This window comes from Nyctereutes procyonoides, unplaced genomic scaffold, assembly GCF_905146905.1.
Source record: "Nyctereutes procyonoides isolate TBG_1078 unplaced genomic scaffold, NYPRO_anot_genome, whole genome shotgun sequence".
Taxonomy (NCBI): Eukaryota; Metazoa; Chordata; class Mammalia; order Carnivora; family Canidae; genus Nyctereutes; species Nyctereutes procyonoides.
This window is the reverse complement of record NW_026575024.1, coordinates 20,596,830-20,609,913: the sequence shown is the minus strand read 5'-3', so window position 1 is coordinate 20,609,913 and position 13,084 is coordinate 20,596,830. Positions and strand designations below refer to the sequence as shown.

General features: G+C 49.9%; 1 protein-coding gene across 2 annotated transcripts in view; it reads left to right on the top strand.

Moving 5' to 3' along the window:
- Nucleotides 1-11,241, top strand: part of PPP1R16B (protein phosphatase 1 regulatory subunit 16B) — a 93,037-nt gene extending 81,796 nt beyond the window's left edge. Inside the window, exons 9-11 of one of the 2 annotated variants that reach the window (XM_055307577.1) lie at nucleotides 338-467; nucleotides 561-729; nucleotides 6,583-11,241. In XM_055307577.1, coding sequence (XP_055163552.1) covers nucleotides 338-467; nucleotides 561-729; nucleotides 6,583-7,092 — 809 coding nt within the window. In that variant the 3' untranslated portion in view covers nucleotides 7,093-11,241. The remainder of the gene's footprint in view (nucleotides 1-337; nucleotides 468-560; nucleotides 730-6,582) is intronic. The other variant, XM_055307585.1, reaches the window with a different exon arrangement.
- Nucleotides 11,242-13,084: the final 1,843 nt, after the last annotated feature.

Below are 13,084 nucleotides of genomic sequence, written 5' to 3'. Positions count from 1 at the left end.
TTGGCTTGGGCGACACAGAGCACCTGCTTGTTTCTTTTGATACTTCTTATATCACTGACTCCCACTGGAAACTACTGGAGGTGGATGGATCTTTTTGTCATAGCTGAGAGCCTTAGGAGCTATGACTATATAGACTCCAGGCTTCCTGTTCTTATTCTCTAAGGATTGGGGTGGCCCAGAAAGTGAGGCCGGCATTGTTTACTGCCCTCCTTGGATGCCCCCAAAAGATGCTGGGAGTTTTCAATGCGTGGGGGTGGCAGCTCCTGTAGCCTGGAGGGCCCTTGGGGGCCCCTGGCCCCTGCAGTGCTCCCCACAACACTCTCCTCTACCCCTTCAGACCTGTGTGAGGAGGAGGAGTTCAAAGTCTTGCTGTTGGAGCTCAAACACAAGCATGATGTGATCATGAAGTCGCAGCTGAGACACAAGTCATCCTTGAGCCGGAGGACGTCTAGTGCGGGGAGCCGTGGGTGAGTCAGGGCAGGCCGGCTGTGGTCCCCGCGGGGTGCTCCTACCTGTGGTCCCCTGGGCACAGCCCTCCAGCACCTCCTCTCTCCCCTCAGGAAGGTGGTGCGTCGAGCCAGCCTGTCGGACAGGACCAACCTGTACAGGAAAGAGTATGAGGGAGAGGCCATCCTGTGGCAGCAGCGGAGCACCGCAGAGGACCAGCGGACCTCCACCTACAACGGAGATGTCAGGGAGCCCAGGACAGACCAAGAGAATAAGGACCCAGTGAGTGGCTTGGCGCCCTGCCTCAGTGCCAGCTGATGACTTGGGAGGAGGACATGGCCCCTACCTGGTCTTGACCTCTTCATCTCGGAGCCTTCAGAGGGCGGGTAGCTGGGCAGTGCCCTTACACCAGCTGGATCTCCGTTGATGCTGGTGGCTCCCATGGTTAATGAGGCAGTCCTGGGGGTGTGGGAGTCAGAGCTGGGAGGTTTGGCACCCCATATGGTCTCATAACGGACAGGAAGTAACTGCCAAATCTGGTTCTGGGCTTCCCAGAAGAGAGGTTCGGTATGACAGCCACCCTGGGCACTAAAGGCACTGAACTTTTTTTTGAGGGGGGTGGGGAACAGAACACGACGTTGAGAATTGTGTACATCTGGTTGGAAGAAACTTTTTTTGAAAAATGGAGTAGGGTATTGATAGGGGCTCTAAGAAGCCGGGTCCAGTGGTAGCCAGTGGTCTGGGCCTTGGACTGCTTTCTTATGGGGATGCCGTGTTGGTTTCCGAGGACCGCTGTATCGCATTACCACAAACTCAGTGGCTCAGAACAGAAGTTCTGGAGTTCTGGAGGCCAGAAGTCTAAAATCAACGTGTCACCAGGGTTGCTTCTGGGGGCTCTGAAAGGGAATCTGTGCCAGGCATCTCTCCCAGTTCCCATGGCTCAGGCATTCCCTGGCTTTTGCTCACGTGACTCCAGTCTCTGCTTCCATCGCCACATGGCCTTCTTCCTTGTGTCTGTGTCTCTGTTTTCTCTTCTTAGAAAGACAGTGGTCACTGGATTAGCGCCCACCCTAATCCAGTTTGACTTGGTCTCAATGTATTACATCTGCAAAGATGCCTCCAACAAACATCACATTTGGAGGTGTGGTGTGGCCGTGAATTTGGGGAGGGTGCTATTTGATTTGGTATCGGCACACTCAGGTTTCATGCGTGGCTGCTGTCTTGTGGCTTGGGGGCCAGCCGGTTTGTGGCCAGAGCAGAATTGCTGGGGATGAAAAGGATGAGGCTGACCATCCCAGCAGTATCTGCCTTTTTGGAACTGCCACCAACCATGAGCAGCTGACAACATTTCTAGAGAGTACTGCTCTGGCGGGATGCACACAGACTAGCCCAGCGCACCCGCGTGTCTCAGCGGGACCCTGCTCCCCAGCTGGGACAGAGAGGTCACCTGCAGGCTTGTCACCAGCCCGGGAAGGTGCCCACCCAAGGGAATCCAATCAAAGCCCTGGCTGGGGATGGAGCCGGCCCCTTGGAGGCTTCGTTCTTCCTGGTCCCTGAGCTCCAGGGTTTGGGGAGAAAAGAGCGCTGCGGACTGAAATCACATCACATTTCAGATGTCTTCCAGCCATGCTTTATTTATCTTCTCTTTGTGAGCGCGCTGAATTTAGGGACAGCACACAAATCTTGCATGGATTTTTCAGTGAACTTTTATAAATGGGTGGCCTCTGGTGAATGTGTAGAGCCCTTCCAAATCCCCAGAAAGCTCCCACATTCTCTATGGGGGTGGTGTCTTCCCACCCCAACGGTAGCCACTGTTTACCTTTGAGCAGGAAAGGGGTTCCCAAGGCACCTGCATGTGAATGGACCCAGGTGGTGTGAGGTCTTTTGTAGCTGACTGCCTTCCCCACTGTGCAGACCCCTAGCAGTAGTTCATTGCTTTTCATTGCTCTGGAGAGTTCTGTTGTTTAACTGTGTTTAGTTCTGTTGTTTAATTGTAGATGTTCATGTCCATCTTGCTGGATATTTGGGTTCCAAATTCGGGGCTATTTTGAATAAAGCTGCTCAAAACATTCTTATCCATATTTTTCAGTGGGCATAAGCCCTATTTTCTGTAGGATTGCATACTCAGGAATGCAGAATGAGTCATGGGGAGGCTACTAGAGATATTGCCAAGCAATTTTCCAGGGTGACTGTACTCTCTCCGCTCTCCCACTAAATCCTATTTGAGCTCCTCCTGCCGACCCTCAGTGTGCACTCATCCCTGTTCATCCGAGCCATCCTGGCAGGCTTGCTGTGCTAGCTCACATTTTAAATCTGTATCTCCCTGATGGTGGACGACATCGAACGCATTTTCATGTACTTATTGGCCGTCTGCTTATCTTCTTATGTGTAGTGTTTGTTCTTTTGCCCCTTGCGGTTGGGTTTTTTCTCTTTTCCTTAGTGATCTGTGGGAGAGACTGAGATTCTTAAAGACATCCGCACAGAAGCAGCTCCTCCTCCACACCTGCCCCTGTGTTTGTTCAGATCTCACAGGCCCAGGACTCTGCCAGAAGTGCTCGTTGGCATGGAAGCCGCATAAATCATTAGCCCTGCAGGGGATGGGGTGGGAAGCAGAGGCCTGAGTTTGTTGTTAACTTCTATGGCTTCCTCATCAAGGGTGTGGTTTGCTTGGGGGTTAGGTAGAAGGCAAACAGAGGGGTTACTTTGCAAAGCAAAGAAGAAGGAAGGGGCTCTGAGCTTCAGGCCAGTCACCCAGTCGTTCAGTCCAACCACAAGGGCAACTGTCAGGGACCAGAGCCCCAGATCCTGGTCTCGTCCTGGGAGAAACCAAGGAGATTGCAAGGAACAGCTACAAGGCCTGGAGCGCCTTCCTTTTTCCTACTTACCCCTTTCTAGGCTTTAGCAAGGCTGTGATAGTCTCTAAGGTAGACATTCTCTCTCTCTCTCTTTTTTTTAAAGATTTATTTATTTATTTATTTATTTATTTATTTACTTACTTACTTACTTACTTACTTACTTACTTACTTATTTATTCATTCAGAGAGAGAGACAGGCAGAGAGATAGGCAGAGGGAGAAGCAGGCTCCATGCAGGGAGCCCGACGTGGGACTCGATCCTGGACCTCCAGGATCACGCCCTGGGAAGGAGGCGGCGCTAAACCGCTGCGCCACCAGGGCTGCCCTAAGGTAGACATTCTCAAAGTGTGGTCCCTGGAGCAGCAGTAGCAGCAGCACCCGGGAACTTGTTAGAAATGTGAATTCTCTGGCCCTATCCCAGATGTACTGAATCATAAACTCTGGGCTCTGGGTTTAACCAGCATCTCGTGTTTTAACTAACCCTCCAGGGGATTCGGATGCACACAAGAATTTGAAAACCACTCATCTAAGGGAGTGTGCTCAGTCTGACCCGCAAGTCAGGTTTCTGCCAAGACTCTATCCGGTTAGCTGACAGGGCTGTTTTGTTCAGCCCTGTACCTACTTTGGCAGAGCTGACTCCCTGGTATGGTACAAAGCTCAGGAATGATCCCAATAGCCTGATCTCTTAAACCAGTGGTTCACAAACTTAACTGTGCAAGAAAATCACCTGGGGAGGTGTTTTTGTTTTTGTTTTTTAAAAAATTCTGATGTCTTGGTTGCTACCTAGACTAATGACATCTGAATCTTTGTGCTTTGGGCCCAGGTATTGTATTTATGTATTTTTTAAAAAAATTATAGACTTGATTTTTTTGGAGCAGTTGTAGTTTATAGAAAATATGTATGAAGTACATACAGTTTCCACACTGCCCCATCATCATGTCCCCTGATTTCCACTGGTATTAACATCTTGCATTAGTGTAGTAGGTATATTATCATTGATGAACAATATTGATACATGATTATTAAGTGAAGTCCGTAGTTTACGTTAGGGTTTACCCTTGGTGTTACACATTCTGTGGATGTTGACGAATGTGTAATGTCCTACATCTATCATTAAAGTTTCATACAGAATACTTTCACTCTCGCTATCCCTCCCTCCCTCCCCTGAGTCCCCTACAACCAGTGATCTTTTTACTGTCTCCATGGTTTTTGCATTTTCCAGGTGTCATAGAGTGGGAATCACACAACATACCCTTTCCAGATTGTCATTGTACATGTGTTTCTAACTCCCCATGGTGATTCTAATGTGCATCCAAAACTGAGAACCAGTGTCTTAGATCCCTGCTAGTCAAATCATCGTCCGGAGATTGTTAGAAACTCTGAAATTCAAGTCCCAACCCAGACCTGGTGATTCAGCATGTGCATTTTAACAAGAGGCACAGGTGACTCATATCCACATTGAGTTAAAGAAGCACTGATTTAGACAATGAAGAATGGTCTTTTCTAGGGCCATTCCGGAAGTAAAGAAAATAGATAACAAAAATTCAAACTGAAAAAAAGATGCCCCAAATGTGGCATCATGGCTCTGCCTGAATAGCTCAAAGGAGCCATTTAAAAACAGAAAGAATATGCACACATAAAAGGAGTCTTGCTATGGAAAGTGCCCCTCACCTTACCATGTTCTAACCCAATTGTAGATTTCTTGGAGATCTTTCCAAGAAATGGAGATTCTTGGAATCATGAGTCAGCACAGGAAGATTGCCTTCATTCTTTTTCCCAGATGCAGAACATTCTAGGACAAGTACTTGCCATAATTTACCACCTGCCTAATGGTGACTTTCAGGCTTTTCTCCCCTAAGGGAACATATATCTCTGAAATGAAGTCCTAGTAATTGGCTTGCTGGTGCAAGGTATACATTCTTCCTTAAAAAATGAATTTTAGGGGGGCCGGGGTGGAGGATGATGTGATACTCTCCTCCAGAGAGATTGTGGCAATTTCGGTACCTGCCTGTTTTCCTACACTCTTGCCAACACTGAGTCATAACACATTTTTAAAATATTTGTCAAAAAAAATAAAATAAAATATTTGTCAATGTGATAGGTAAAAAGATTTTGTTGCTTTAATTTTTATGTAATTAATTATGAGTGAGGTTGAATATTTTCTCCCGTGTTTATATGCTATAAACATAATAGCATATGTTTAATAATAATTATTATTATTATCATTGCTCTGAGCTGCACATCAGTGTCTTTTGTTGGTTTTTTTCTCTTGCGGAGTTGGGCTTTTTGAAACGGACTCTTAAGAGTTCTTGTTTATTTGGGAAATTAGTCCCTTTTCTGTCACATATGTTGTAGTTTTTTAAAATGTGTCTTTGACTTCATTTATGGTGAGTTTTACTGTGCTTTACATTTTTGTGATCACCACATGTTGCTACCTTTTAGTTTCTAGTCTGTGAAAGCTCTTGTTATCCAGGGATTTCTGGGTTAGAATCTCTGCTGTTTGGAGTGGGTATTTGCCGTGAGTACAGAGGAAAGATTGCAAGTGACCAAAAACTCAGCTAAAATTGGTTGACACAAAACAGGGTTTTTTCGGCTCATGTAGCTGCAGAGTCTGGGACCAGCTGGATCCTGGGGCTCCGAGTGCACCCCTTGGGTTCCCCTTCATGTCAACGTCACTGTCAGGCAGACCCTTTGACATGCAGTCTCCCCAGCCTCCCACTTCCATCATTCTCACCACCCTCCAGCTCTGCACAGATAGAACTTCTCTTTCTCGATTGTTCTGGCCAAGTCCCAGGGTGGAGTTTCATGGAATCACTTTCAGTCAAGAACCAATTCCTGGGCTACTAGGTGGCTTAGTGGTTGAGCATCTGTCTTTGGCTCAGGTTGTGATCCCGGGATCCTGGGATCGAGTCCCACATCGGGCTCCCTGCATGGAGCTTGCTTCTCCTCTGCCTCTGTCTCTGACTCTCTCTCTCTCTCTGTGTCTCATGAATAAATAAAGTCTTAAAAAAAAAAAAAAAGAACCAATTCCTGCAGTGAGCATGTAGACTGGCCAGTCCCGGGGGTCATGGTCCAGCCCCTGCAGCAAGGATGGGGATCACTCTGCTTTACTAGCACACATAGATTGGCAAGTCCCTGAAGCAGAATGGAGGTCCAATCAGCCCAGTTGGGCAAAGAGAGGTAGGACAGGTCCAGACAAGAATGCCCTCAGCAGAGATGCAAGTGGGGAGTGGGTTCAGGTCCTCTAACCGGCCGGTAATGTTGTCCTTCTCCCCCCTCAGAACCCCCGGCTGGAGAAGCCCGTGCTGCTCTCTGAGTTTTCCACCAAGATCCCACGAAGTGAAATGGATGGGCCTGTTGAGAACGGCCTCCGGGCTCCGGTCAGCACCTACCAGTATGCGCTGTCCAACGGGGACGTCTGGAAGGTGCACGAGGTGCCTGACTACAACATGGCCTATGGCAGCCCCGGCATGGCCGATGCCACCCCTCCCTGGAGTGGCTACAAGGAACAGAGCCCCCAGACGCTTCTGGAGCTGAAGCGGCAGCGGGCTGCGGCCAAGCTGCTCAGCCACCCGTTCCTGAGCACCCACCTGGGCAGCAGCATGGCCAGGACGGGCGAGAGCAGCAGCGAAGGCAAGGCCCCCTTGATCGGAGGCAGAACTTCCCCGTACAGCAGCAACGGAACGTCGGTATATTACACGGTCACCAGCGGAGACCCCCCGCTCCTGAAGTTCAAGGCCCCCATGGAGGAGATGGAGGAGAAAGTCCATGGTTGCTGCCGCATCTCCTAGTCTCTGTGCGACGGAGGAGAGAGATGCTTCGGGGGAGGGTCTCTGGAATCCAGGCCCACCCAGCGGCCCCAGCTGGGGAGACATCAGAGGGCAGCTTGTGGGGAGGTGGGCTCTGCTTTCCAGAGGAACGCTGACCCCACCTCTCAGCCAGCGGCCCGTAGCATCGCCACTTCCCGCGGTTCTGCTTCTTGCTGCATTGTCTGCCATCAGAAACAAGGCCCATAGTGGCTTCCTGACTCACCCTGCTGTCAGATTTTGGGAGGGGGGGCTGGGATTCCAGTTCTGTTGTCGGTAAAGGCTTCTCTGGACCAGTACCCGCATATCACATATCAGCGTGTGCACACGCACACGCGCACACACACATGCACACGCTCAGCCATGTGTAGGAATGACCCAGCTGGGCTCATGGGAAGCAGGTGGGACTGATCATTTATGGGCTCTTCTCCAAAGGATGAAGGCTGACTCAGTTTCATCACCACTGCCAACGTGGCTTTAGCAGGGAAGGGGGCCTGCTGAGCGGAGACCCACAGTCCTACTCGGAGTCCGGGATTGGGGCCACCGTCCACATCCGGAAGGAGCAGGAGGTCCGCTCTTGGATCAGAGGGAGGTATGAACCCACATGGGTCCATGAGATGGGCAGTGGCCTGCTCCCCACAGCCTGGCCCATGCCGGGAGCCAGCTGTGTGACCACCCGGAGGCCGAGGGGGGAGCACCAGGCTCTTCCATCCCTGGAATAATCCAAATCACATTTTACGTTTGGATGGAAGTATCAAAAATTGGAGAGGAGGGGGAATCGAATTAGTGTGTCCTGAAGTGCATTTGTTAAAAGAATTCTTGTAGGCTGCAAAACACCAGGTGGGAGGTGACTGAATGCTTCCTTGCTTTCTTTCCTGGAGAGCGTCATGATCACTAGGTTGACTGGCTGGTGTTGGAAGCACAGAGCTGAGGGAGGAGCTTGCGTTAGAAGGGCTTTCCAGGACGAGGAGGGAGTTGGTGTTAATTACTTCAAGTGCCCTGGGCGATCTTTGTGAATATTCAGGTGGTTTCAGTGCAGCCTCTGTCAGCAGCCTTCCTCAGCCTAAGCCATCAGAGGGAGCAGGGAGGTGAGGGACCCCTGGGACCCCCCACTCCTCCCAGTGTAAATGCGTGGGACCCCTGGCCCAGCTTTGCCTTTTCTGGAATGCTTGGGGAGACAAGTTTGGTGGCCCTTGTGAGATCCTGCCTGGCCCAGGGACTGCTCCCAGCCTGCTCCTGTGGGAGTGGTGACACCCCCCGGCTGCAAATCCAAGGTGCCCATGGCCCATAGCCTGCATTACATTCTGGAGAGCAGTGGTGTGGGTGGTTGGGCCTCAGCATGGCCCAATGGTCTCCCAGACCCTGCCCACCACCTCTCTACTGTAATTTCTCAAGAGCCCCCCTGAAATTGCTGCCCATGAGTTGGGTACTGTCCATAGGCTCAGTCGATCCTACTGGTGTACTTAATAAACAGTGGGTTTATTCCCTGCTCTGTGCGCCTTTTATTTGTCCTAAAACTACCTCCTTAGAGCTCTGAAATGGTCCCCTAGGCCCAGATTCTGGGATTTGGGGACAGCTCTGGGTTCCCTCTAATCTTCTTCCTTCTGAGCCTATGCGAAATTCTCCCTGAGGGGCACCCGGGCCAGGGGGCTGGAGGAGCCTCCCTTGTGCCACAGTTCTAGTAATGGGGTCTGCTGCTTATCAGTTTCAGTCCCCACTGTGGCCTCCATGGCCCCCTAGCCCAGAGAGGGAGTTGGATCCCAGGAGCCCTGGCTGATGCTTTCCCAAGGAGCAGGGCAGCTAGCTGGACCAGAGGGCAGAGGGCTCGGTGGAGTCACTGTCGACCCAATGGCTCCTGGGTGCAGGGAGGGTCACAGCACCAGCCCCAGCTCCGGGACAGATCTGGTCGAGGGTGGAGGAGCAGCTCAGGAGACTGCAGACAGGTAGGCATGGTGCCTCCCATGTTCCTGGTGTCTGGGACAGACTCTCCATCACGTCAGCCTCGAGCTGCAGCAGGGCAGAGGTGATCCAGAACACACATACTTTTGGCTTTAAAATAGTGTTCAGATTAGACTGACCCTGAATTCCTCTTGAGCCAACATAAGCTGTAAGCAGAAGAGTGCCAAGGGAAGCCATACACTCCTAGGAGGGTGCTGTGCTCAGGAGCTGGAGACTGGAGGCACGTATTACCCACTCTGAGTGCTTCTGGCTGTTCCTTCCTTTCCCCTCACTTGTTGCCTCCTGGGCCATTCATCTCCCATCTAGAAGGCCGGGAATCCCGCTGATTCCCTGACAGGAGCCACCTGCAGACTCACGGGCATTTTAGCCCTCATTTGCAGCCGGGGTAAGCCATTCCTCATTAGGGCTTCCTGGGGAGCTTTTCCTGTGGGTCTCCTTGATGCCAAGGAACAAGGTGGGGTCACGGTGTTTCATTTATTTGCTCATGTCATTTATTGAGTAGCTGAGACACATCAGGCACTCTGTTAGGTTCTGGGGATAACGGAGGAATGAGACAGGCTGAGGAGACTGGGTTTTACAGTTTTCATTCCTTAAGGACCACAGGTATCAGCAGGCCCATTCAATTCACTTGAGACAGAGTGACCTCATCCTGGTCCTGCTTCAATCCAGTTTCTAGCTCCTAGACTCCCTAGAGTACGAAACCCTGGGGCAAGGAAGCTACTGCCATGGCCTACCCTGGATGACATTTGTCATTAAATGCAGATTCTGGGTCTGGAGTTCTAGGGAGACACCATTGCAAGTCTATTTGGAACTTTCTGATATAGCGGCCTTCAGGCCAGTGTCTTTGGGGCATTGTGTAATAGCAGTTGGAGGTCAGTATGTAGAAGAACAGTCTGGAATTTGCTGCCAAATGTGTCTCAGGTTGTGAAACTCATTTTTGCTCATTTATCATGGAGTCGTCCTGCCCCACTGATGGCTAATGGGAGGCGAGTAGCTTCTCCCTTAATGCTGAAGGCTTTCCTCGTGTGTCTGCCTCTCCTCCTGGGAAGTGTGGAGCAAGGAGCTGGAAGAAAGCTAGCGAGGTCTACCAGATGCCCAGCTCCCCGTGAGACCAGGTCTGGTGGCAGTTCCTGGCCGATTAAAGGAGGCCACTTCCAGAGCATGTGCCACGTGGCTCACTGTGAGCTCTGGCCTTTGCTCCCCCACTCTGTGCCCCCAAACCACTGAAAATTGGTGGCCATCATGAGATAGTGAGTTTCCGGCCAGTAGCTCAGGGAAGTTGAATAAGCCCAGATCTACTGAAGAGTTCAGGATATAATTCTCCATCAAAGATGTAGCAGTGATTAAACTGCTCTGCACTGTTTGGTCAATTTCACTGGGCTTAGGGACACAAACAAGGGGGTGTCCCCTGTCCTACCCCACCGCAGCTTGCTGGCTTTGTAGTAAGATTTTGGTGATTGATGTCAGATGCCTTTTGATCTTGAGCTCTCTCTCTCCCACTTGCTTTCCCAAAGCAGGATACTGGGGCACTTTCAAGAAGTGCAGTTTTTACAAGATACCCAGAAGGACTGTATTTAACTCTTGCTATTGTGGCCTGGGGACAGCCTCCCCCACCCCAGTGCACACAAGAGGAAAGGGTCATGTGGTCAGTGGTTGACTCTGCAGAAGTGACCCCCTTTGCCAGAAGCTGTAGGCCTCTCCTTGACAGGAGGCTCTTGTTAGCCGGTTCTCCAGAGGGCCTGCTTCCCACGGGCATTGCAAGTGCCGCGGTGCGGGGGCCTGGCTCTGCGCGCTGAGGAAAAGTCTGCAGACCCCCAGCCCTCCGCAATAATTCACCAGACCAGAAGCCACTGATGTACAGAGAACATTTAAGAAAAATGTATTTTATGTGAAAAAAAAAGTTAAAACTCTGTATACTGTATCAGCAGCTTTGTGTAAAAATGGCAATCAAGAGAGTCTAATATATTTAAAACTTTTTTAAAAAAAATCCTCGCGGATCTTTGATATTGTATTGAAGTAACTTCCAGTTAGCTCCTTGCCATGTGGCAGTGGTGGGCCTCGATCCAAGACCGTGACTCGACCACGCCCCAAAGGGGTATGCCCCTGGAGTTGCTTCCAGCTGCCAAGGCCTGTGACAAAATTCACTGTTGAGAGTTTTTAATTAAGATTATTAAATTCCTTTTAATAACACCTGCTAGTGTGGCTGTGGTCATTGCTGTGAGCTCACTTGAATTATGTTGATTTGAATTCACAAAGAAGTGTTCCCTGGGACAGAGGGCAGCGAAGGGCTCCTGGTGCCTGTCCCCACCACAGAATGCTCTGCTGGGAGGCCCCTGAAGCAGAGGGAGCTCTGGGGGCTCAGATGGAGGAAACATCTTTCTGGACTGGGGGGTGGTGAATCCGAGAAACTCAAGAAAAGAAGGGTGGTTGGGGATGACTTTTGCTTTGTCCAATGTTCCCTTTAGAATAACAAGGAGCCCCATAATAACTCATATATATATATATATATATATATATATTATTTCACACTTTTTTTAAAAAAAGATTTTATTTATTCATGAGAGAGAGAGATAGAGGAAGAGACACAAGCAGAGGAGGAAGCAGGCTCCATGCAGGGAACCCGATGTGGGACTCGATCTCAGGACTCCAGGATCATGTGCTGGGCTGAAGGCAGAACCTTAATCACTGAGCCACCCAGGCGTCCCTATTTCACACTTTTGAATGTTTGGTGATATATTTCTATGTAGCAGGGCTACTACTCTCTTCTGTTCTTGGAGTACACCGACCTGCCCTGTCCTCTTCCCCGCCACCCCACCCCAGTCCTTTTCCTCCTGGTAAAATACTGCATACTGCTTCACACTTCTACAACACTACAGCAAGTGAGACTCTGGTTATTATCACTTTTTACCTCTGGTAATAGAGGCATTGACAAGCTATGTGGTTGCACAGCCCCAGACCATGGGCCTTGTCTTCATCGTATGCAGAAGTTTGATGGTGTCTTGTAAGAGGATAGAGATCTGTGTTCTCTTGAATCCGTCTGGATATTGGATGCCAGAGCAGGAACACATGGAAGGCCCTCTTACTTAGGCTTGATAAACTTCACAGATAAGCTGGGGATAGGGAGAGGATGGGAAGAATAGAGGTATCTTTGTAACAATGGGCATTCATCAATTTTATGTTTATATGTTTATGTTTCCAAATAATAATGCTAACCTCTTGGATTGATGAAGAAGTACGTCACAGTCGTGCATTTGCTTTCTCATCTACACAAAATGTAGCCTGAAAACTGACTGTTGGATTTAGCGCTGTGATGGAGTTCCTGATGATTTTTTTAAAAGATTTTATTCATTTATTCATGACAGGCACACAGAGAGAGGCAGAGACATAGGCGGAGGGAGAAGCAGGCTCCATGCAGAGAGCCCGACATGGGACTCGATCCCAGGACCCCAGGATCACACCTGGGCTGAAGGCGGCACTAAACCGCTGGGTCACGGGTGCTGCCCACTGCTGATGATCTTGACAAGAGATTTCAGTTGAGCAGTGGAGGCATAGCCTGTTTGGACCAGTTCAAGAAAGAATGGGAGAAAAACTAGAGACAGCAAGTACAGACAACCGGTTTCAGGTTTTTTTTTTGTTTAAAGATTTTATTTATTCATGAGAGACACAGAGAGAGGCAGAGACACAGGCAGAGGGAGAAGCAGGCTCCCTGCAAAGAGCCTGATGTGGGATTCCATCCGGATCCCAGGATCATGCCCTGAACCGAAGTTAGATGCTCCCTCAACCGCTGATCTTTAATTTTTTTTAATAGTTTTAAATATTTCAGGCGTCCCTGAGATCGTGAATTCAAGGCACAGATGGCATGGTTGCATTTTCTTTCCCCCAGCACTCGACAGTTGCCCAGATGCACGTGGAAAGTCGGTGGAGAGTGGGGTTTAGGCGGGGTTGCGGGTATGGCCAGGCCAAAACCCTGCTGGAATGAGAAAAGGGAAAGCTACCTGAAGGTGTGATCAGAGGAGAA